Genomic DNA, 22428 nt, shown 5'->3' on the forward strand with positions numbered 1-22428 from the left:
GCAGACAGACAGACAGGCAGACAGACAGGTGAGTTCATCAACTTGAACCATGTGACGCTGCGTTCTTGAGAACATTAGCTGAATACTTCATTTCCCAGCATGCTCCTCACCAGGAAGTAGTCATAGAATGCTTCAGCGAGGCCGAGCAGGGGGGCGGAGTTTTTGTGGAGGTCAGAGGTCAGCAGGTGGAGGACGGCCTCAAACCACATCAACACCTAAATACACACACACACACACACTTATGTGGCACGACCCCGTGACCTCCAGGTGATTCCAGGTGATTCCAGGTGATTCCAGGTGATTCCAGGTTACCTTGGCGGTGAACCCGTGGCTGACGAGCGTCTCCAGGTCGTCTCCGTCCTCCAACAGGAGCTCCAACGCCTTCAACACAACCACAACTCTGCTGGCGCTGGACACACACAGATCCTCACACACACACACACACACACACGTCATAACCCCATAAACATCGACACGAAGCGGCCCGTCCCACCCGTTACCTTGGTAACCTGCTGGTCCAGTCGGGTCAGCGTGATGCTGGTCAGTCCATCACGGCGGAGAACAGAAACCAGCTCAGAGGGGTCTCTACGGGTCAGACAGTCCTCCATCAGTGGCTCCAACTACACACACACACACACACACACACACACACACACACACACACACACACACACACACACACACACACACACAGCTGATGCTTCAAACAAAACTTTTGTTTTCTTCGCGTTAAAAAAAAATCAATAATCTCTGAAACATTTATTTTGAAAAATCAGATCGGATGCCTACTTCCTGTGTCACTAATTAAACCTGAGACTAAATCAAATGTGACGTCATAACAAATACATTTATGTATCATTTAAACTGAACCGGACGTTTTATTTTGGTGTCACTTCCGGCCGGCTACCACCAGAGGGCACTGCAGACTGTGTGACAGACTGATAAATACACCGCAAACACCTACAAACACGTTTACGCTCAGTTCTGACTGATTTGATCGATTACCTGATCGATTATTCTGTACCTGACTTTATGTAGTTCAAACAAACTTTAACGAACCAATCACCTTTAATCACCTTTAAATCACCATTAAATCACCATTAAATCACCTTTAAATCACCATTAAATCACCATTAAATCACCTTTCAATCACCTTTAATCAATCAAACACAGAATCGATCAACCTGAACAAAAACAAGTCAATTAATAACATGAATCGATCCATTTATTTACCATCGTCTTCCTTTCAGCACGTCTAAAGTTCAAAGCTGCCGCTCATTAATCAATCAGCGGCACGAGCCGCGCCTGCGCACACGGAGCACAGTGACGTCAGAGTGACTTCATTTAAAATCATTCTTCTGATTCGGAAACGCTTTTGACGTCATCAACACGTGACTTAAAGATTTATATTTTAAATATTTAATTCAGTATTAGATAAAAGAATTTAAACTTTTCGCCTTTCAAACGTTTTAATAATTTATTAAAATGTTTATTAAAATAAATAAAAACTTCCAAGATTTAAGTTTGATTTCAGAATCAATACCTTTTTATTTATTTATTTATTTATTTATTTATGTTATTTCCCAGAATTTATTTTTCACTCAAAACCTAAAAATATTTTTTAAAAATATTTTTAAATCTCCAGATTAAGAAGTTGTGAAAACCCCAATAATAAAATCAAATTACAATAAAGATTATTGGAAAAAACTGTTATGACCTGGCACCTCATCCAGGGTGTACCCTTGCTATCGCTTGTAGCCAGCTGGAATTGGCTCCAGCAGACAGACAGGTGGAGGGTGAGACAGTTAGGAGCTGTATCCGTCTTCTAATTGATGACTAAAGAGTTTGTTTGTTTTAGGAGAAACACTGAAGTGTTGACACAACACACACACACACACACACACACACACACACACACACACACACACACACACACACACACACACACACACCAGCTGATCTACTACAACTAATAATAAAATGTTAAATAAACGAACATTCAGGAAATAGTCATAAATGGGGTCGTGACGTCACCCGTGACGTCACATCATTTCGATCAGTCGTCATGTGTCACGTAGTGATTCTGGGATAAACAGTCTGGTCTGGTGCCCCCCACCCCCACCCCCCCGCACCGACTCGCGCGCTGACTCACCTGTTCGTTCACTTCTACCTGAGTCTCACCGGAGCTGCACGTCCGTCACCGGAGCCGCGCGACCGGGTTTAGAACCGACGACCGTGTGGGTTGGGTTCGGTTCTTGAGGACCAAACTGAGTTCCGGTTCCACTGCCGAACCTGGAGGATCCGGATCAGACCAGGACCAGGACTAGGACCGGACCCGGAGCCGCACCGGAGGATGTCCCGGGCGGAGGAGGCGGACTGCGTGTGTTCCGTCGGGATGAAGTTCACCTGGGACATCAACGACCCCAAACTGCCGCAGGTACCGAACCGAACCGGATCAATCCGGACCGATAATCGATTTAACTTCCAATCAGAAACAGATTTGAAAACAAAACTGACCGCAGATCAAAAAAGTACAAATAAAAAAAATCACACAGAAGACGCGTTCAAGGACGTCACGTTAAAACCCAACTAAACAAGAGTCTTTTGAAGATGTTGGCTCGCGACAGAAACAATCACGAGGTAAACAGAAAAACAAACAGGTAAATAAATAAAACAAACAGGTAAATAAATAAAACAAACAGGTAAATAAACAAAACAAACCGGTAAATAAATAAAACAAACCGGTAAATAAATAAAACAAACCGGTAAATAAATAAAACAAACAGGTAAATAAATAAAACAAACAGGTAAATAAAGAGAAAAACAAACAGGTAAATAAAGAGATAAACAAATAGGTAAATAAACAAAAGAGAAACGCAGGAGAAAAGGAAGTGGAGTTTCATCTGGAGGCTGTTCCAACAAAGGAGTCTGAAAACATCTCTGAAAAACATAACAAACAAAAACAAACAAACAAATAAATAAACAAAACTGCTGTATTAGGATAAAACAACTTTGTCAGACTTTTAGAAACCGGAGAAAAACTTGGAAACAACAACATTTAGGTTGAACCTGATGTGTTTTCTGGTGTCTCTTCTATTAACTATTCATTAAACCATTTATTTTTGAATTTAGAGGAAGATTTTTAAAAAATAGTGAAAACAATGAAATATTTTGTAACATCCAGACTTGTACCTATTTCAGTATCAATCACATCAGGATCAATAACATCATTTCATGACGCAACTATTTACAGGCTCGTCCTGTTAACTCAGTGAACCGCGCGGCATCATGGGAAGGGAAAGCGTGAGAACTAACATTGATCACGAGATGTGATAAAAGCCGATCAGCATCGATAAGGAAACGTTTAAATTCTTGAATTCAGCTGCAGAACGTTTGTCTCCAACTGTCATTATTATTATTATTATTATTATTATTATTATTATTATTATTATTATTATTATTATTATTATTATTATTATTATTATTATTATTATTATTATTATTATTATTATTATTAAGAGCTTCATCAGTGGTTGAACCCGAGTCCCCCCCCCATCAAAGGGTGGATGGATAAATGTTAAAATGTTGTAAATAAAGTTTTGAGTAGAAGTACAGTTTTGTAAATGATGTATAAAATATAATATAGTATAATAATCACAATGAAATGTATAATAAAGAGTTTAAGTTTAAAAGATGGTAAAAAATACCTTAAAAAGAAGTTTTTCTCAAACCAGATTTAAGTTTTATTTAAAGTCGTGTTTTCTAGGCTTTTTTTTTCTTTTCTTTTTATCTCTTAGTAAATGTTCATGTAAATCTGTCTAAATATCTGTTTAATGTATTAATCAATCAAAGAAGATCCATGTATGTTATTAAATATGATCTTTGATCCTAAAGCTGCTGTTCATGTGTGAAATGTGGACGGTTGATGTATTTCTAAAACACTTATTATATTTATTATAGATAGATATAAATTTACATAATTATGAATTCTATATTTTATTCATGAAGTCAAATGTTGCTATCAAATATAAATTATTCTTTATCAAACCATTATTTATGAAGCCCTTATTTATTTCTCCACATGTTTGTTTCTATTTTCTCTAAACGTTTCTTCCACTCCGTCACATTTTCATCTACAGTTACATCATTTTATTTCACATTATTTACTTCCTTAAAATCCTGATGAGTTCCTGGACATTAGTTTATAATTATATATTAACATGTTATATATGTTTATCATTATTTTTAAAAACACAATTTAAACAATTTAATGTTATTTAAATGTAGAAACCACAAATTAAAAAACGTTTAAATGACATCATAGAACACCATCTTTCAGTGTTGGATATAAAAATGTTCTTCCTGGATATTTAAGATTAATTTGACCAAAAAGTTTTTACTCAAGCGGAAGAAACGTGATTTAACCCTTTAAAGGTTTGAATAAAACCTTCTGACAAATTTTGCCAACAACCCCGTACCTCCAAAAAACACAACTTTGCATATATGACTTCTAAGTTGTATTATTTCTGCTAAATTCAGATTTATTTTTTTGTGTGTGTGTTTAAATGTAGATCTCAATATTCTGTAAATCTAAGTGTATTATATTAAATACATTTAGATTTAAAGGGTTAAATGTCAAAAAATGAAATAAATGATAAAATAATAGTTTGGAATTTTGTTTTGAGTAGAAATCTAAATTTGTGTTAGACATAAAAGAAGATTTCCGGCATGAGGAGACGGAGACGCCGGTGATGAGTCTCTGCTCTGAATCCTGGGAGTCACTGATTTTACTGAGGATGAGGATGAGAATCTCAATTCCAGTCACATTTAAAAGGTGTTTGCTTTGTGGACACATGAATAAAAATTCATGTGTAGCTTTTGTTTAACGTGAAAAACCAAAGATCAAATAATGAATCCAGATTTTTCCAGACAGAATCAAACTGAGTTTTAAATCCTCTGAAAAAACACTGGATTGAATGTCAGAACTTTCATTAAACTACACGTCTTCATCCCAGTCAAACAACAAAATCAAACGTTCCTGATTGGGCATCGGCGCGGGGCATTAAGACCCGCTTCCCTGATCCGGATTGGGATCCGGGTCGTGTTCTGGATCGTGATCCGGATTGCAATCCGGGTGTGTGAACGCGTGGGTTCTGGATGTGGGCGGTGGTTCTGAACGGAGCGGCTCCAGAAGGTTGTCTGAAGGTTGTGTTTGTGTGAAGCCGCTGACTCGTCGCTTCAGTCTGTTGTTGCTCAAACACTGAAAACGGGTTCCTGTGTTTTTGTTCTAATGAAGCCAAAACACCAAACCCGGTTCCACAGGTCCAGCAGCTGATCCGGGGTCGGATCTCACCGATCAATATCTGAGACATCTGACCTGTCTGTCTGTCTGTCTGTCTGTCTGTCTGTCTGTCTGTCTGTCTGTCTGTGTGCAGGACACCAAGCAGTTCGACCCCTTCCAGGAGTGGACAGACGGTTACGTTCGCTTCATTTACAGCGGTAAATCAAATGCAGCTAAATTAAATGCTAATGCTAATTTTGCAATACACATTATAGTGCGTGCATGGTTGTGTGTCTTTGTGTGTGGCTCCGCGGTGCACTGGCGTCATGCCTGGAGTGTCCCCCGCCTCACGCCCTATATCAGCTGAGTTAGGCTCCAGCTCCCTGTGACCCGCTATGGCGGATGAAGTGGTAGAAAATGAATGAATGAATGAATGAATGAATGAATGACATATAAATTAAAAGTCATCCAAGACAATTAGGTTTATCTTAACTTAACCTAGTTCCTCAGGCTAACTTTAACCTAGTTCCTCGTGTTAACTTTAACCCTAACCCTAACCGTGGGCTTGTTTTTAACCAATGAGAACGTTCAGAGATGCTAAACTAACCCTCGTCTCACCGCGGGTGTGTTGGTAGCTGAAGACAAGAACGCTCAGCGACATCTGTCCGGCTGGGCGATGAGGAACACCAACAACCACAACTGTCAGATCCTGAAGAAGTCGTGTCTTGGCGTGGTGGTTTGTTCTCGCGGCTGCACGCTAGCTGACGGCTCCCGCCTGCAGCTCCGCCCGGCCATCTGCGACAAGGCCCGGCAGAAACAGCAGAGTAAGGGACCAGAAGGTGTTCCCCGCTCCGCCTGCGTCCGCGATCCCCTGACCGGAGTCCGTGTGTTTCAGAGAAACTGTGTCCGAGCTGCAACTCCAGTCTGGAGCTGCTTCCGTGTCGCGGCCACAGCGGGTACCCCGTCACCAACTTCTGGAGGGTCGACGGAAAGGCCATCTTCTTCCAGGTCGGCCCCGCCTTCACATTAGCTCTGACATGCTAAACATGCTAAACATGCCTTCTCTTGAATGATAAACCAGTTCTTGGCTTGAACCAGATTTTGGTAGTGTAACCAGGGTGTAAACCAGATCCTGAAACTGTATGAAACAATTTGACAATGTGAACAGGTTTAATCCGGATTCTGATGCTGTAAAGATTGAAACCAGATCTGGGCAGTGTGAACAGGCCTAAACCAAATTGTGACAGTTTAAATTCATTTTTATCTTGAAGTTGAAAACAGATTTGAAAGTCTGATGGACGGAAGTTGAAACTGGTTTCCAGCAGTATAAACACGTTGAATCAGATCCGGTTTGTCTGAACAGAGCAAAAATAATCATCGTGTTCAAGTTCAAGTTAAACCAGAGTCCAGGTTTAACTGAACCAGATCCATACCAAATCAATTTTGTCCACAAGGTAACTTGGATATGTTTAAACCAGATTCTAATCCAGGTTTTAGTCCCAGCCAGGTCCGGATCTGGATCCTGATGGTCTATCTAGAGTAGAGTATAACCTTACTGACCCCTTGATCTACTGACTCTGTTTGCGGTCTTTCAGGCTAAGGGGGTCCACGATCATCCCAGACCAGAGTCCAAGTCCGAGACGGAGGCCAGGAGGAGTTCAGTGAAGAGACGAGTCAGCTCGCCGCCGTTCGCCCCCAAGAGGCGACTCATCGAAACGCAGGTCCATCAACCGCCGGTTGTTTGTTCGCCGCTCACGTGGGGGGTTTGTTCACTCACCGTTCTGATCCGTCTCAGGCTCTGGGCCCCGCCCTCCTGTCCTGCGTCGACCCGTCAGAGAGAATCTCCTTCATCGAGCCCAACTTCCCGCAGCATTACCCAGCATTCCAGAGCCCGGAGCCTTACTACAACCCCCACAATGCACTAGGAGACACCCCATCTGCACTCCAGAAACCGGCCAACCCCCGGCTCTACATGGGCCGGCCCGGCTACGAGTTCCAAGGATACTTGACCTCGCCATCATATCCCATGACCTCTGACCTCTGTGACCCCAGGTGAGCCTCAGACACGTGTGAAACGGGACCAGATTCCGAGCTGGTCTAGATCAATCCGGATCCTGGTACCCCTACTGACACCTGGACTTCCTGCAGGGTGGCGCCGGTCCTGGGTTCCTCCTCGTCCTCCACTTCCTCTTCGGCCACCCTCTCCTCGTCCTTCGACCCCCAGACGAAGCCTTCCACCGGCTGGAAGGACCTCCTGAAGAGCTCCGCCCCCTACGGCGACAACCACCACTACTACAGCACGGAGTACCCCTGCCGGTACCCCAGCAACGCCCCGGGGTCCCCGGCAGCGCTCCAAACCATCATTACCACAACGACCAAGGTGAGTCCCCCTCTCCCCCCCACAATGCAGTGCCTTCCTAGTGCCACCTGTCTGGGGCTTTGACGCCGGTGTGGCTCCTCCCCCCTCAGGTGTCCTACCAGCCGTGTCCGAAGCCCCCCGCGGCGCTCCCATCCTACCAGCCCTGCCCCAAAGCCACGGCCGGACTCCCGCCCTACCAGCCCTGCGCCCGCTCCCCCAAACCGCCGGGCCTCCCCGGCTGCTCGGCGGCGATGGACGACGCCTCCTCGCCGTCGTACTCCACTGAGGTGAAGGTGATGGAGGAGACGGGCGGAGTCATCAAGTCTCTGTCCTTCCAGCCCGAAGCCCTGCCCACCAAAGCCGAGCGCGCCGATGGCTACGACTACCGCTACGCCTACCCCAACACGTACCGCTACGATGACTACTGACCAGGCCCCGCCCACCGCCACGGCCACACCCACCGACCCGGGTCTCACCCGTCCCACTGACTTACCTGTACTGCTGTTACTATGACTACTGACACTTCATGGTCGACCAGAAACTGTTCAGCCCCGCCCACACAGCCCAGACACTAAAGGGGGCGTGGCCATCAGAACTCCAATCCCACGGAACCCAAACTGTCTAGAACCAGATGTTTTCCAGTCGGACTTCCTGCTCCAGTTTTCATCCACTTCCTGGACTACAAATGAGACGTTGGAACTACAAGTCAAGGACAGTGGAACTGTTCAAACGTGTCACCGTGGAGTCTTCAGGAAGACGAGGTTTTCGCCGTCTCCAGCGGCGTGTCACGTCTTTATGGGTCCCCAGAAAACATCCAAACTGTTTTGTTTTTGTTGTTTTGTGTTCCTGTATATTTTTTAAATCCCTGTTTGAACCTCTGAGCTCAGGTTTGGGTTAATTTTCAATAAAGTTGAACCACAAACGACCTCAGACAGGAAGAGGCTTTAATTCTAACCTATCTGAACATATTTTCATTCTGAATCCCATGAATATAACCGGCCTTCGCCCCCCCCCCCCCCCCACGCAGACAGAGTCTGACGGCGTCTAAACCTGTTTATTTATTGAGTCACAGAGAATGTGTCGCTGCAGGACGAGCGGAATGGAACGCTCCCCGTGAGGTGGGCGAAGGTTTCTGTAGGGACTCACATTAAACTACCTGTTGAACAGACGCGGCTTCCTCCTTCATTCACCACAAACAGGAAGTAGAATCCCAACGAGCAGGAAGGAGAAACAACAGCGGGGAGATTTTATCAGGAGGCAAAAAGGTGCTAAAGAAATGTTACTGAGAGAATAATTCAGATTAATGAGACAGATTATTTAATCCTTCATGAGTTTAGAGAAGCTTTAAAATGAAGTTCTAGAGTTTGTGAGACGTTTGATTTACGGGGACCCCAGAGGACGGACCCTCCTCTGCTGGACCCGCGTCCCCCGGGGGGCCGGGAGCCTCAGGTTGAGGCGCCGGCGGCGGCGCTTCAAAGGCGCGGTGTTTGGACATCGGCGGGTTTCTGTCTGCGTGAGTAATAAATGTTGTTTTGACAGGAACGCGTCGGAACAGGCGTCACCGGGACGGCCGCGGCGTGAACCTGAGAACCCCCCAGACGACTCCCCGCCCCCCCTCCTCTGTCACTACCTTCCATTAGAATCACTTGTTCCTTTGCCCTTTTCCTCGTCTCACTCGTTACCTCGCCGCCGGTTTACATTAGCATCCGTCAGTACGTGATTATAACGGAGAGGCTCCGCCCCCGCCCCGACCCCACAGGCTGCCGCCACCGCTCAGGTGAGAGCTGCACGCAGGAGGCACAGGTGAGAGCTGCACAGGTGAATGTCCAACTACAGGAGGCACAGGTGAGAGTTGCATGCAGGAGGCACAGGTGAGTATTCAGCTGCAGGAGGTACAGATGAGCGCCCAGCTACAGGAGGCACAGGTGAATATCCTGCTACATGAGGCACAGGTGAGATGCACAGGTGAATGTCCAGCTACAGGAGGCACAGGTGAGATGCACAGGTGAATGTCCAGCTACAGGAGGCACAGGTGAGAGCTGCACACAGGAGGCAATGGTGAGAGCTGCACACAAGAGGCACAGGTAAGAGCTGCACAGGTGAATGTCTTGCTACAGGAGGCACAGGTGAGCTGCAGACAGGAGGCACAGGTGAGCATACCAGCTACTGGAGGCACAGGTGCATGTCCAAGTCACAGGAGACACAGGTGAGTGTTCAGCTATAGGAGGTACAGGGGAGCTTCCTGCTACAGGAGGCACAGGTGAGTTTCCAGCTACAGGAGGCACAGGTGAGCGTCCAGCTACAGGAGGCACAGGTGAATGTCCGGCATCAAATACGGATTAGGCTGTTTTGAGGTGAGTGTTGAGATGCTACAGGTGGAGGTCCAGGAGGCACAGGTGAGTCTCCAGCTGTCTGTGTCAGGTGCTCCAGGTGGTCAAGTCCTGCTAGTGCAGGAGACTACAACCTGCTAGCATGTTAGCATGCTAAGGTTAGCATGTAGCTCAGAACACAATCGATATCGCTGCATTCTTCCACACATCAGAGAGGAGCTGCTCTGCTCTGATTGGCTGTCGTGTTTCCACAGATCGGGCAGAAGATCTCTCGGGGGCCGTCAGCCAACGCCTCGCCCGCCTCTCACCTGTACGCCAGGTGAGCCCGGCACAGATAATCCCTGCTGCGTAATTCTATCCTTCACCGACAACCAGCTCGTCTTCTTATCTCCTCCTCCTCTGATCTCCATCACTGCTCCTCACACGCACATCTCTTCATCCTCCACCTCCTCTTCTTCTCCTCCTGCGCTAAATAAACCATCCCGTCTGCTGACATGAGATACCTTTCCAAACAAGGCCACATCTGCCCCTCCATCCCTCCGTCTGCCCCGTCTGCCCCCCCATCCCTCCATCCTCTGGCTGTGATGTGGCTCCGCGCTAATGGATGTTTAACATTTGATGCTACATGGTTGTGATTTACAACAGAGACAGACGGTCGGGGTGGGGGGGGGTGGGGGACTGTCGTGTCCAATCCCATCAGCCCCATCATCCACGATTGAACCGATTGTTCAAGCTCCGCCCCCCCCGTTGCCATGACGTCAGGCTGTAATGGTTTAGCTTGTTAGCAGCGGCAACGAGGTTGACATTTTCTGTGTTGTGTATTGAATTGTGTGTGTGTGTGTGTGTGTGTGTGTGTGTGTGTGTGTGTGTGTGTGTGTGTGTGTGTGTGTGTGTGTGTGTGTGTGTGTGTTATCGTCGCTGACGTGGAAATAAAAAAAACCAAATATATTTCCATCAACCAATAGACAAGCAGACGTCTCTGCTCCACCAACGAGAACGAGATCCGGTCTCACTGATGTCGTATCCATCCGCCAACTAGTGGTGGTTTCCTGAACTACGACTTGTATCTCAAATACTTCGTATGTCAAGCAGCTCGTATCTCCAGGTTCTCCTGTGTCTGAGAACTGGAGGTCTTCGTCTGAGGGATGGGATCAGATTCCTCAGGAGGAGTCCGGATCTACACTAGAAGAACTGGACCAGAAAGCCTCCCATGTGGACCAGTTTCACAGATGTTCTACTGTCCTGTTCCTCTGCAGAAGATGAGCATGTGATGGATGATGGAGGGTGGAGGGTGGAGGTCCCCTATAAACAAACATCTGCTGCGGAAAGACATGAAAAACACGGGCTTCAAAGAAACCCGGTTAGCCGACGCGGCTGCGCTAACGCTGCCGGCCTGAGGTGTGTTGGTGTGATTGTGTCACGTTGTGATTCGTGAGAGTTCTTATCGGTGCAGGACGACTCGTAGAAATGTACTGTCCTCTTAAAGAGGCATGACAGTGCCGGTCCGATCGCTATCGCAGCATCGTCGTCCGATAGCATCGTTTACAGCTCCCAGGAAGATCAGGATATTTTTGTGAGTCAAGCGTGGATAAAATGTGGAGCTGAGGGTGGTTGTGAGATCCCGGCTTCAGAGACCGGAGAGGCTTTCATCAGCACATGTATTTTGTTTTATGCTAACAGGGCTGCAAACCAGATCGCTGTCACACTTGTTTTTGAAGTTACTTCTTGTTTTTTACGCCCGACGACTAAAGAGCGGCGCGACGCGCCCCCCCTCCATCGGTCGCCACGTTTGAAGAAGCTGTCAGATGTTCAGCTACGCAGACGACTGGCTGCTCCGGTCATCAAAACAAAACCTGAAAGGGGGTAAATAGAAACGCAGTGAACACCTGGTGGCGCTAAGTCTCCAGTGCGTGTTCTGAGACCACTAAAGAAGAAGACATGGGGTCAAAGGTCAAACCAGGGTTAGCATGATGACCCTCTAATGAGCTCTGGCTGATGACCAGACGGTGGCGCTACATCTGAACCACCTCCTCAGATTTCATCTGCTGCTGTTACCCCACCTGATTGGTTTGCCCTCCTACACCTGTTGCCCCTTGTTTTACCCCACTACACCAGTTGCTCTGGTAGCTCTGTTGCCTCTCCAAGTTCTTTTACATCTCTCACATTTTTGCCCCGTTGCATTTGGTGCTTGTCCCCCATCGTGTCAGTGTTGCCCCAGTTGCCTATTTTTGTCTTTATTGCCCGTGTTATCCCTGTTACCTCTGTTGCCCCTGACACCTCTGTTTCCTAACTTCTTTGCCTCTCCAGTTTCTTCTGCATTTCCAGTATTGCCCCTGTTGCATTTGTTGCTCGTCACCCATCGTTCCAGTGTTGCCCCAGTTGCCTACATTTCCTCATTGTCCTCTATTGCCCGTGTTGCTCCGGTACCTCTGTTACCCCTGTTAATGTTACTGCCTCTTCAGGTTCTTTTGCATCTCTTACATTATTGCCCCGTTGTATTTGCTGCTTGTCACTCATTGTACCAGTGTTGCCCCAGTTGCCTGTACTTGTTTCTATTGCCCGTGTTGCTCTGGTACCTCTGTTGTCCATCACCTCTGCTAACGTTGTAGCCTCCGTTGCCTCTTCGGTCCATCATACACCTCTTGTGTTGTTGCCCTTGCTGTGCCCGTTGCCCCTCTGCCCTGCTAGTTTACGTTAGCGTTGTCATCTGGGCCATTCGTTCCAGCGCCCATTTGTTTTGATGACTCTTCAAAGCTACCAGCATGTTGCTGCTGTTGCTGCTGCCGGCGGCCATGACGGTCTCCTGCCTACGTGATGTTTGGACGAGTCCCGACAGCCTGGAGATGAGGAGCAGATAAGGACCCGATGGGGAGCAGATGAAGACGGGGACAGATACCGGACAACACAGATTAAAAGGCAACAGGTTCAACTGGTACGGATCCACATAAACAACCGCAGGTCAGCCGGCGATTGGCTCCAGACTGACATGTGACATGATGATGTCAGCAAACAGGAAGTCCCAGCCAGCTGTGACTGGACTACAATAAAACTACAACCGTACCACAAAGAACTACAATCGTCCAGCAGGTCCAGGTCTAGATAATGAGCAGTATGAGCTACAGCAGACCGGGATGGGTAAAACTAGACAGCACCAGGACCAGAACCAGGACCAGGACCAGGACCAGGACCAGTGTGAGGTCCGTCGGTGTCTTTAGGGAGCGGCAGCTGTTTCTTCTTCGTCTGTTTTGACAGAACAGGAAGTGTTTGTGGTTGAGTGAAAAAGAATGAAGTTTATCTTTACAGACGAGAACCAGACTGACGAGACGAGTCTGGACCTGATGGACGAGAGATTAGAGATTAGAGTCTCACTGATGAGCCTGAACCTTCTTGAGTCGCTCACATCCATTCAGTCAATAAAGGGTTAATAAATCCTGATTTTTTTTTTTTCAACTTATCTCCAGGAACCAATAACTATATTTTGATCAATAATTAATTATTTATTGAAGGATTCTGTTGTAATCAAGAAGTAGAAGAAGAAGAAGTTTCAGTCACAAAAAGAGATTAAGAGATTTAATCCAGATCAGTAAACACAGACAGAAACATTCAGATTAAACCAAAGACGACATGAGGGACACACACACACACACACACACACACACACACACACACACACACACACACACACACACACACACACACACACACACACACACACACACACACACACACTTTTATCAAGAATCAACTGATCTGCGCACAGATCTGCCTCCGACTCCAGCGCTAGCAGCTAGCATTAGCAGTGATGGCTAACATTAGCACTGATGGTTAGCATTAGCAATGACAGCTAGCTGACGTTAGCTTCCATGTTCAGTCCGGTTTGTTCTCTCAATGCAGACTCTCAGCGGTTTGATCGACTTCCTGTTCACTCCCTGAGTGTTCGGCCAATCACGGGCGATGGGCGTGTCTGAGTTTTTGCACATGACCAAACTTTTAAATATCAACACCTGTCTGTCGTCTGCATGACTCAGCAATCCACGTCCAAACAGCTCCGCCCAGTTCGTCCAACTGCTGTGACGGGTTAGCCCAAAGAAGTGCGTCTCTAGAGTTAGCACAACACTGTCCATTAGCTGGTGGTTAGCTGGTGGTTAGCTGGCGGTTAGCTGTGGTTAGCTGGCAGTTAGCTGGTGGTTAGCTGGCGGTTAGCTGGTGGTTAGCCGGTGGTTAGCTGGTGGTTAGCTAGCAGTTAGCTGGTGGTTAGCTGGCGGTTAGCTGGTGGTTAGCTGGCAGTTAGCTGCTGATTAGCTGGAAGTTAGCTGGTGGTTAGCCGGTGGTTAGCTAGCAGTTAGCTGGTGGTTAGCTGGTGGTTAGCTGGCAGTTAGCTGGTGGTTAGCTGGTGGTTAGTTGGTGGTCAGTTGGTGTTAGCTGGTGTTAGCTGGTGTTAGCTAGCGGATAGCCAGTGGTTAGCCGGTTGTTAGCTGGTGGTTAGCTGGTGGTCAGTTGGTGTTAGCTGGTGTTAGCTGGTGTTAGCTAGCGGATAGCCAGTGGTTAGCCGGTTGTTAGCTGGTGGTTAGCTGGTGGTTAGCTGGTGTTAGCCGGTGGTTAGCTGGTGGTTAGCCGGTGGTTAGTTGGTGGTTAGCTAGCATTTAGCTGGTGGTCAGTGGGTGGTTAGTTGGTGTTAGGCTGGTGTTAGCTGGTGTTAGCCAGTGGCTAGCCAGTGGTTAGCCGGTGGTTAGCTGGTGGTTAGCTGGTGTTAGCTGGTGTTAGCCGGTGCTACAGGTGTGTGACCTGACGACAGTCACATGATGGATGCTGTTTCTTTGTCCTTTTCACTGATCCGCAGCAGGAATGTCAGCTACGCTAGCTATGCTAACGGCACAGCTCCTCTGTGGCATGCTGCTACACACACACACACACACACACACACACACACACACACACACACACACACCTGATCCTCATCAGTGTCTAATCTTTACATCTTTATACTCGGTTAGTTTTTAGCGCTGAGAATCAGTCAGAAATGTTTGATAGCAGGAACGAGATGTCAGACGGCTAACAAAACAACATGACAAGTTTAAATTTAATTTAATTTAATTTAAACCAAAACGACAAGAAGCGTGAAACAAACATTAACTAAATTAATCCTCTGTAGACGTGCAGGAACAACCAATAGCCCATCGGCGTTCAGTTAGCGTTAGCAAACCAGACGCTAAATGGCGGTTGAATGGTGAGGCGGGGCCTCGGTTTAGTCGTGCTAACATGCTAACTGAATCATCCTTTTAAATTCTGCTGCATCGGCGGTGAAACGCCAGGTCTGGACGTGATTGGCCGATTCTAATTACCTGGTTACCTGGTTAATGATGTCATCAGGTGACGTTTGAGGACGTCTCTGATCTGATAATCAGTTCCCAGATCAGCTGTTAGTAAATAACGAGAGGATGGGGGCGAAACGGCAACATGGGGGCAACAAAGGCACCATAGAAGAAGAGACGCGGCGCCGTCAGCGACGTGTCCATCGCTATTTATGATTCATTTGTGATATAAATGATGTTATATGAAATGTATATGTTTGATGTGTTTAATACTCAGAGGAGCGCCGCTGTGCATTCTGGGAGATTTATTCCGGGCCCCGAGCGTCGTCACGGCGGCGGGACGGACGGGCTGTTGTGTTGCTGCAGTCGATGAGCCGATGGAAACACACAACAAGCAGAGTGTTTGATCCAAACACCTCAGGTCACACACACACACACACACACACACACACACACACACACACACACACACACACACACACACACACAGGTAACCTGAGAGCGTCACACACACCTGGACGCTCACCTGTACCTGTCCTGTTAGCTGTAAACACAGAGCGGCTGGAAAGTCATCCATCACTTTCTCCTGCAGACACAACAGCTCAGAGCCACGCCCACCTCAGAGCCACGCCTGCCTCAGAGCCACGCCCACTGGAGTACACAGCAGGAGTACTGGAGTACACAGCAGGAGTACTAGAGTACACAGCAGGAGTACTAGAGTACACAGCAGGAGTACTCAAGTACACAGTAGGAGTACTAGAGTACACAGTAGGAGTACTAGAGTACGCAGCAGGAGTACTAGAGTACACAGCAGGAGTACTAGAGTACACAGCAGGAGTACTAGAGTACACAGCAGGAGTACTGGAGTACACAGTAGGAGTACTAGAGTACGCAGCAGGAGTACTAGAGTACACAGCAGGAGTACTGGAGTACACAGTAGGAGTACTAGAGTACGCAGCAGGAGTACTAGAGTACACAGCAGGAGTACTGGAGTACACAGTAGGAGTACTAGAGTACGCAGCAGAAGTACTAGAGTACACAGCAGTATAATGAAGTGTATTTAAACACTAGCAGGACTTTGTTCGACTGTAATAACATTCTGATGTGTGTTACAAAACATTCCCATGATGCATTGCTGCCTTCAGAACCACCTGTGAGACCCTGAGCCCAGAGCTGCTCAGTCATGGTGTTATTGATCAGAATCCACGATCGACTGATCAATCAGGGTGTGTTCCTGCAGCAGAGCGTCTCTGAGCCCTGGGTGTTGTCTGTCAGGTCACAAACGACCCTGGTTGGGGTCATTTCGACGTGAACTCGTCTTCCTGCTTCACCTCCTCTTCACTCCTGGTTCTTCCTGCCGGTTCTCCTCCTGACCGACCCCATCGTGTTTTTCTGGGTAGAAACGGGAGGAAGTTTAACGACGGGTTGAACTTTGATGAGACGGTGGACGCGGGGGGGGGGGCAGCAGATGAAAGGTGGAGAGGAGGTGAGCAGGTGGGGGTCGAACCACCGAGACGCCACAAGAGAGCATTAGGAGGACGAGGAGATGAAAGCCAGAGGAGCTGGAGTACCGGAGGATCAAACCCCCCACCCTGATGGGACGCCGGCGCCATCAGGTGTCCACAGACTTCTGGCCATCAGCCCCACTTCAATCAGCTGCTGGTTTACCTTTGACCTTTTCAGATGTCTACGCGCTTACTTTTTTTTTTTAAGACTCCATCCAAACATCCAGAAGCATTACCTGCAACCGATAACGTAGGAGGCGGAGCTAAAGCTCACCTGGTTTCTTCTACTTTCTTCTTCTTCTAGTACTTTTCCAGATGCCCCACCCCACCCCAGGTTGAGATGAAAGGATGGGTGATGGAGGTGAAGAGCGGGGGACACCAGCTGCTTGGTGTCGCTAAAATCACTCAAACACTCACGGAGTCTTCCTCTTCTTCCTCTTCCTCACTCGTCTCATGAAGAGTGATTGACTTTGATACGGTTGGCTTTTAATGCACTAAAAATAAGAATAAAAAATAAATCTAATTTTTTAATAATGAAATAAATGCTTGTTTATTCCTGGAATCATCAGAATTTTTTTCTTCTCCTTTGCTTAAAAAAAAACTTCCTGTTTTTACATCTAATTCTAAAACTAACAAGTCAAACAATAAACAAGTCAATAAAACACACGCATTGATATTTACATTTACTATATAAAATAAAGAAATTATGGATGTACAGAATTAATTTTGTTCAAACCCTCACAGGGAGGAAGGCTTTGTTTGTTTGTTTGTTTGTTTGTTTGTTTGTGTTCGTTAGCAGGTTTATTGCAAATATCTCTTGGATCTTTGTGAAAATCAAAAACATTCATTGAAGATTATTTCTGCTTCAGATTATTTCAGAAGGACTTAACTGAAATATTTTACATTCATGAGAATTGAATATTAAATAGCAAACAACAACAACAACACGTGATTTTATTTATTTTAATTCTCTTTCATACATATGAAAATGAAATTAATAATAAGATGATCCTCTGAAACACTGACCTGATTTATTTGAATATTTAAATCCTGGGTGGATTTTTTTTTTTTTAATTTTTCAAATTTTATGCTACTTTGTGTTTAAATCAATTCTTAATTTTGTAAATGTAAATATTTAGTTTGTATTTTAATGTTTCTGAAGTCTTTTATAATGTAATTTGTATTAAATTTCGTGTTTTCTTTACAGCTGAGCTGAAGCCTGTTTGTTGATGCAGCAGCGCCCCCTGCTGTCAGGATGACGTCATAAACCTCAGTCCGGCTGGACTTTTCTGTCCACAGAGATTTTAAACGATTTATTTGCAGTACCGTCATAAAATATTTCCACACAATAATCCTTAAACAGCAGTACATTTAAAGTAACATCAAATAAATTAATTTATTACAGGAGATACTCCAGAACACACTTTGATGTTTAACCCTTTATGTCAGGAGGACGTCCAGTGTTTCCATTGTAGCCTCACTAACCGCTAACCGCTAACAGCTGACTGACGGCAGCAGCTGCGTCTGTAGGTCAAAGGTCACCCCAGTTGTCTGTCAGTGCTCGTCCTCAAATAGAGTCCCCCTACCCTGGGGTGTGTAAACACCCCGACCGTCCCTCTGTCCCCCTAGTAACAGGGGGACTGCAGTCACGGAACCATCAGTGACCCCTCAGACGGCCGTCCGGTCTCCACGCTTCCTGTCTCCACGGCGGTTTACAGACGGACCTTTCATGAGGTGGGAAGTAAGTTTAGCACATTTGTGTTGAAGCTAACGGCTATTTCGGCAACGGGGAACACCTGACTCCTCCCATCGGCTCCACAGAGGTTTAGAGGAAGTCCACAAAAGCTCCTCTGAGTGGGAAGGGACATTATCCCTCCTGACCAGACCTCGGAATACCTGGTTCCCCCTTGACGGAACTTCCTGGCACCCGGTTCCCCCCTGATTGGCCCTTGGAATACCCCGTTCCCCCTTGACGAGACCTTCTTGACCCAGTTCCTTCCTGACGGGACCTCCTGGCACCTGGTTCCCTCCTAATCAGACCTTGAAATTCCCAGTTCCCTCCTGACTGGACCTTCCAGCACCAGTTTCTCTGAAGCTCCCTCAAGCAGCTGGTGATCAGAGTCTCGGTTCTACCGGGGGAACTTCCGGTCACAGGTCTCTGCGCTGAAACCATCTCTACCTGTCCTCAGACTTCCAACAGGTGAGCTGTGGTGGGCGTGATTCTGAATAAAGGTCAGATAAAATACAGACGTGTTCAACCTGCAGGACAGCGGACTGAACCAGACGCCTGGAGGAGCGCCCCCTGCTGCGTGGATGCCCCTGAACCACAGGACCTCTGGACGACAGAACCGCCTCAGGACGGTGGAGTCCTGTGTGGCGTCAGAGGACGTAACTTTACTTGGAGGAAGGAGGGATGGGAGGGAAAGTCTGTAAGGAGGAGGTGAAGGAGGAGAAGAGGAGGAGTGTGGGGAGGGAGGACAGTCTGACCTCCACCGACAGAATCCGTCGCTTCGCCAGCAAACAGTTCGGGTTCAGCGTTCTGAGTCTGGCCCGCCGGGGACTGACGGTAGTTGTATCTTCGTTAGCATTCGTTAGCATTCGTAGCCGTTGTAGCGTAGCATGTCTGAAATTCCTGTTTTGTCTGTCGCCTTCTGCAGGAGGTCCCAGATGAATTGTGGGAAATGCCAGAGCTGGAGAAGCTGAACCTGTCCCTCAACAGTCTGAAGGTTCTTCCTGCTCCGCTGGCCCTGCTGTCCAACCTAGTGGTCCTCAACTTGTGGGGCAACCAGGTCAGAGCTCCTGGGGCAAAGGGGCAGCAGTTACAACAACAACAACAACAACAACAACAACAACAACAACACGGGTTAAAGGAATCAGGGTCATTCAATGAAAGCTGTCCTCTTTGGGATGGAATGTAATTTTGCACCTATAGCAACACACTTCCTGTCAGTGATGCCACTAACAGGAAGTGACATCAAGAAGAGAAGGTCAAACAATGGCGAGTTTTGATCTTTGTTTTAGAACATTTTTGGTCGACTTTTCCTTTTAAAACCTTCTCTGGTAAGCAGAACATCTCCAACCCATTTCATGTGGTGTCATGCTAACTGGTGTTAGCTTTTCCAAGCCGTCAAATTCAACAAAGAATCTCTGTCTGGATAAAATTTGCGAAAAAAATTTCAGAAAATGGTGCCTGAGCTCGAAAAATGTTTTTTCATGTTCCGCAATAGAATGTCCAGTCTGAACACTTTCCATGGAATGACCCTTAAACAGAACTTGAGGGTGCGGTCCTTAGCGGGGTCTTTGGTTCCTCCAGCAGCTGCTGGGTTTAATCCCCCTCTGATCCACTAGGATCTGGTTTCTGTTCCCTCATCCTTCATCATCCCTCCTTCACCCTTCAGGTCAGCCAAGACTCAATAGAGTCCAGGGGTGTTGGCGCCCCCTACAGGCCGCCAAAAACTAAACTAAAATTTTAATTATTTAGATGTCATCTGGTTTGTGAACCTTTCATAACTCGTTAATATTCATTGAACTGAGCGCTGTACGCTCGTTTGTCGCCTCCAGCTCAGCAGCCTGCCGGCAGAGATCGGACAGCTGAGGAGACTCCGGGTTCTGTTCGCCTACAGGAACCGACTGACGGAGGTTCCTGAGGAGCTGGGGGCCTGCACCCAGCTGGAGGTACTGCTAATACTCCTGGAAGTACTTCAAATACTCTGGAGGTACTGCCAGTACTCCTGGAAGTACTTCAAATACTCTGGAGGTACTGCTAATACCCTGGTAGTACTTTGAATACTCTGGAGGTACTGCTAATACCGCTAACATTCTAATTCAGGTGCTACCCCTGTCGGCCATTCTCTTACCTGTAGTTTTCAACCCAACCCGACTCGAGTGACATCACTTGAGTACATACCTCCTTTTCACGCTGCTGCCCCTGGAACCAACAAAGAATTTCTTTTGTCTCCTTGACCATCTGGAAACTTCTCCTTGGACAATTGGTAGAACTTTGTTAAAAAAGAAACGAGGGGCCGAAGGTGGAGCCTTGCGGGACTCCACAGGAGTTACCCCTGAGTGTCTTCATCCGTCGCCCGTCTGTCTCTCAGGTGCTGAGTCTGGCCAACAACCAGTTGTCCTCGCTGCCCCCCTCCCTCTCCGGTCTGACCAAACTGAGGAAGCTGAACCTCAGCCACAACCTCATCGCCCACATCCCGGGTTGTGTTTACAACATGAAGGCTCTGGTAGGTCCAACGCAACGGGACCGGTCTCAGCCCTTCATGTTGACTCCACCCTCCCTCCCGTGGTGCTCATTGGTTGGATCTCTTTCCCCTCCTCTGTCCTGGTAGGTGTTCCTCCATCTGGCCTGCAACCGGCTGGAGAACCTGGCGGAGAACATCCAGGCTCTGGTGGAGCTCAAGATCCTCATCGTGGAGGGAAACAGTCTTCACTCTCTTCCGAAGGCACTCTGCTGCCTCACCAGGTAAGACCCCACCCCCCTCAGTAGGAGTACCTCATCAACTAGTCACACCAGCACCCCCCCTCGCCCAGTAACCCCTCGACATCAGTTAACCCCACCCAACTGCAGCAGGTAAGCCCACCTCAAAGTCATACCTCACCAGGTACCTTCAACTAACAAGGTACTGTGCCCCACCTCACTGAGTAACCCCGCCCCCCCAGGTGACCCCCCACCTCATCATCAAGTTAATCCTGGGTAGCCAGACTACACCTAACCAGGTAACGCCCCCTCCAACCACCTGATCTGATTTTGTCCAGGCTGGAGCTGCTGAACCTGGACTTCAACGACATCAAGGACGTTCCCCAGGTAACGGAGTGATGATGATGATGATGATGATGATGATGGTGATGGTGATGGTGATGGTGATGGTGATGATGGTGATGATAATGATGATGGTGGTGATGATGATGATGATGGTGATGATGATGATGATGATGGTGGTGTGTCCAGGAGATGCACCAGTTGTCCCGGCTGGAGAAGCTGGCCTGCCACCCTCTGGATAAGGGCCTCCACATCCTCCACAACCCGCTCCTGAAGCCCCTGAAGGAGGTTCTGGAGGGGGGGCTCAGCGCCCTCTACAGCTACCTCAGGGCCGTGTAGCGCTGGGGGCGGGGCTTGTTAATCACCCGGATGAGGGGTGATTAACCCTCATGGGTGTGAGGAGGTGGGACTTTTTGATAATCCACAGAGACTTTGGGGGAGGGCGGGGCTTTCCAATGACCTCATTGGTTTTCAGAGATGAAGGCGGGGCTTTCCAATGACCTCATTGGTTTTCAGAGATGAAGGCGGGGCTTTCCAATGACCTCACTGACGTTTAGTGAGGAGGGCGTTGCCTTTTTAATGACATCATTAACATTTATAGCGGGCAGGTCACGTGCAGACGTAAATGTGAAAATAAACATCCCATAATATGTTTATCCTGAAATCAGTTTCATATTTTTATTGTGAATATTTTATTTTATTCCTATTTTTTTTTATCAGCCGTTCGCCTCTCCTTTCCTTTCCGTGTTCGGCCGCTGTAGTTGCTCGCTGCGGCCACCAGGCGGCAGCACAGAGCAACAAATCCTCCCTGAATGAGCGACTTTCATCCGCCGGGCGCACAGAGCGGCTTTCATGGAGCGGCTAACGTGACGT

General features: G+C 47.4%; 2 protein-coding genes and 1 long non-coding RNA gene across 6 annotated transcripts; 2 read left to right on the plus strand and 1 right to left on the minus strand.

Annotated features, from left to right (window-relative positions):
- Window positions 1-125: 125 nt before the first annotated feature.
- LOC137587595 (uncharacterized) lies at window positions 126-2273 on the minus strand. The gene is made up of 4 exons (XR_011033949.1): window positions 2153-2273; window positions 501-620; window positions 313-426; window positions 126-215 (listed from the first exon to the last, which is right to left on the minus strand). It is a non-coding gene; the product is annotated as an uncharacterized lncRNA (long non-coding RNA).
- gcm2 (glial cells missing transcription factor 2) lies at window positions 2164-8779 on the plus strand. The gene is made up of 8 exons (XM_068304110.1): window positions 2164-2437; window positions 5436-5499; window positions 5917-6105; window positions 6177-6289; window positions 6877-7002; window positions 7077-7333; window positions 7430-7661; window positions 7751-8779. The coding sequence occupies exons 1-8, from the start codon at window positions 2354-2356 to the stop codon at window positions 8066-8068; spliced, it is 1383 nt and encodes a 460-aa protein (XP_068160211.1). The 5' UTR covers window positions 2164-2353; the 3' UTR covers window positions 8069-8779.
- Window positions 8780-18372: 9593 nt separating this feature from the next.
- Window positions 18373-22194, plus strand: lrrc30a (leucine rich repeat containing 30a). Of its 4 annotated transcripts, XM_068304207.1 has the most exons (9): window positions 18373-18521; window positions 18609-18987; window positions 19053-19353; window positions 19445-19576; window positions 20349-20462; window positions 20885-21019; window positions 21125-21258; window positions 21552-21600; window positions 21745-22194. In XM_068304207.1, the coding sequence occupies exons 3-9, from the start codon at window positions 19201-19203 to the stop codon at window positions 21892-21894; spliced, it is 867 nt and encodes a 288-aa protein (XP_068160308.1). In that variant the 5' UTR covers window positions 18373-18521; window positions 18609-18987; window positions 19053-19200; the 3' UTR covers window positions 21895-22194. The 4 variants fall into 4 exon arrangements, with proteins under 4 accessions (XP_068160308.1, XP_068160306.1, XP_068160307.1 ...); XM_068304205.1 differs by having other exon boundaries at window positions 18373-18987; XM_068304206.1 differs by having other exon boundaries at window positions 18373-19353.
- The last annotated feature ends 234 nt before the right edge of the window (window positions 22195-22428 follow it).

This window comes from Antennarius striatus, chromosome 20, assembly GCF_040054535.1.
Source record: "Antennarius striatus isolate MH-2024 chromosome 20, ASM4005453v1, whole genome shotgun sequence".
Lineage (NCBI taxonomy): Eukaryota > Metazoa > Chordata > Actinopteri > Lophiiformes > Antennariidae > Antennarius > Antennarius striatus.

Excerpts from the sequence above, each read along its gene's own strand:
- gcm2 (XM_068304110.1), top strand. The coding sequence starts at position 2,354 with ATGTCCCGGGCGGAGGAGGCGGACTGCGTGTGTTCCGTCGGGATGAAG. Across the intron at positions 6,290-6,876 it reads GAAAGGCCATCTTCTTCCAG|GCTAAGGGGGTCCACGATCA; the intron begins GTCGGCCCCGCC and ends GCGGTCTTTCAG. Across the intron at positions 7,662-7,750 it reads TCATTACCACAACGACCAAG|GTGTCCTACCAGCCGTGTCC; the intron begins GTGAGTCCCCCT and ends CTCCCCCCTCAG.
- lrrc30a (XM_068304206.1), top strand. The coding sequence starts at position 19,201 with ATGGGAGGGAAAGTCTGTAAGGAGGAGGTGAAGGAGGAGAAGAGGAGG. Across the intron at positions 21,020-21,124 it reads TTTACAACATGAAGGCTCTG|GTGTTCCTCCATCTGGCCTG; the intron begins GTAGGTCCAACG and ends CTGTCCTGGTAG. Across the intron at positions 21,259-21,551 it reads GCACTCTGCTGCCTCACCAG|GCTGGAGCTGCTGAACCTGG; the intron begins GTAAGACCCCAC and ends GATTTTGTCCAG.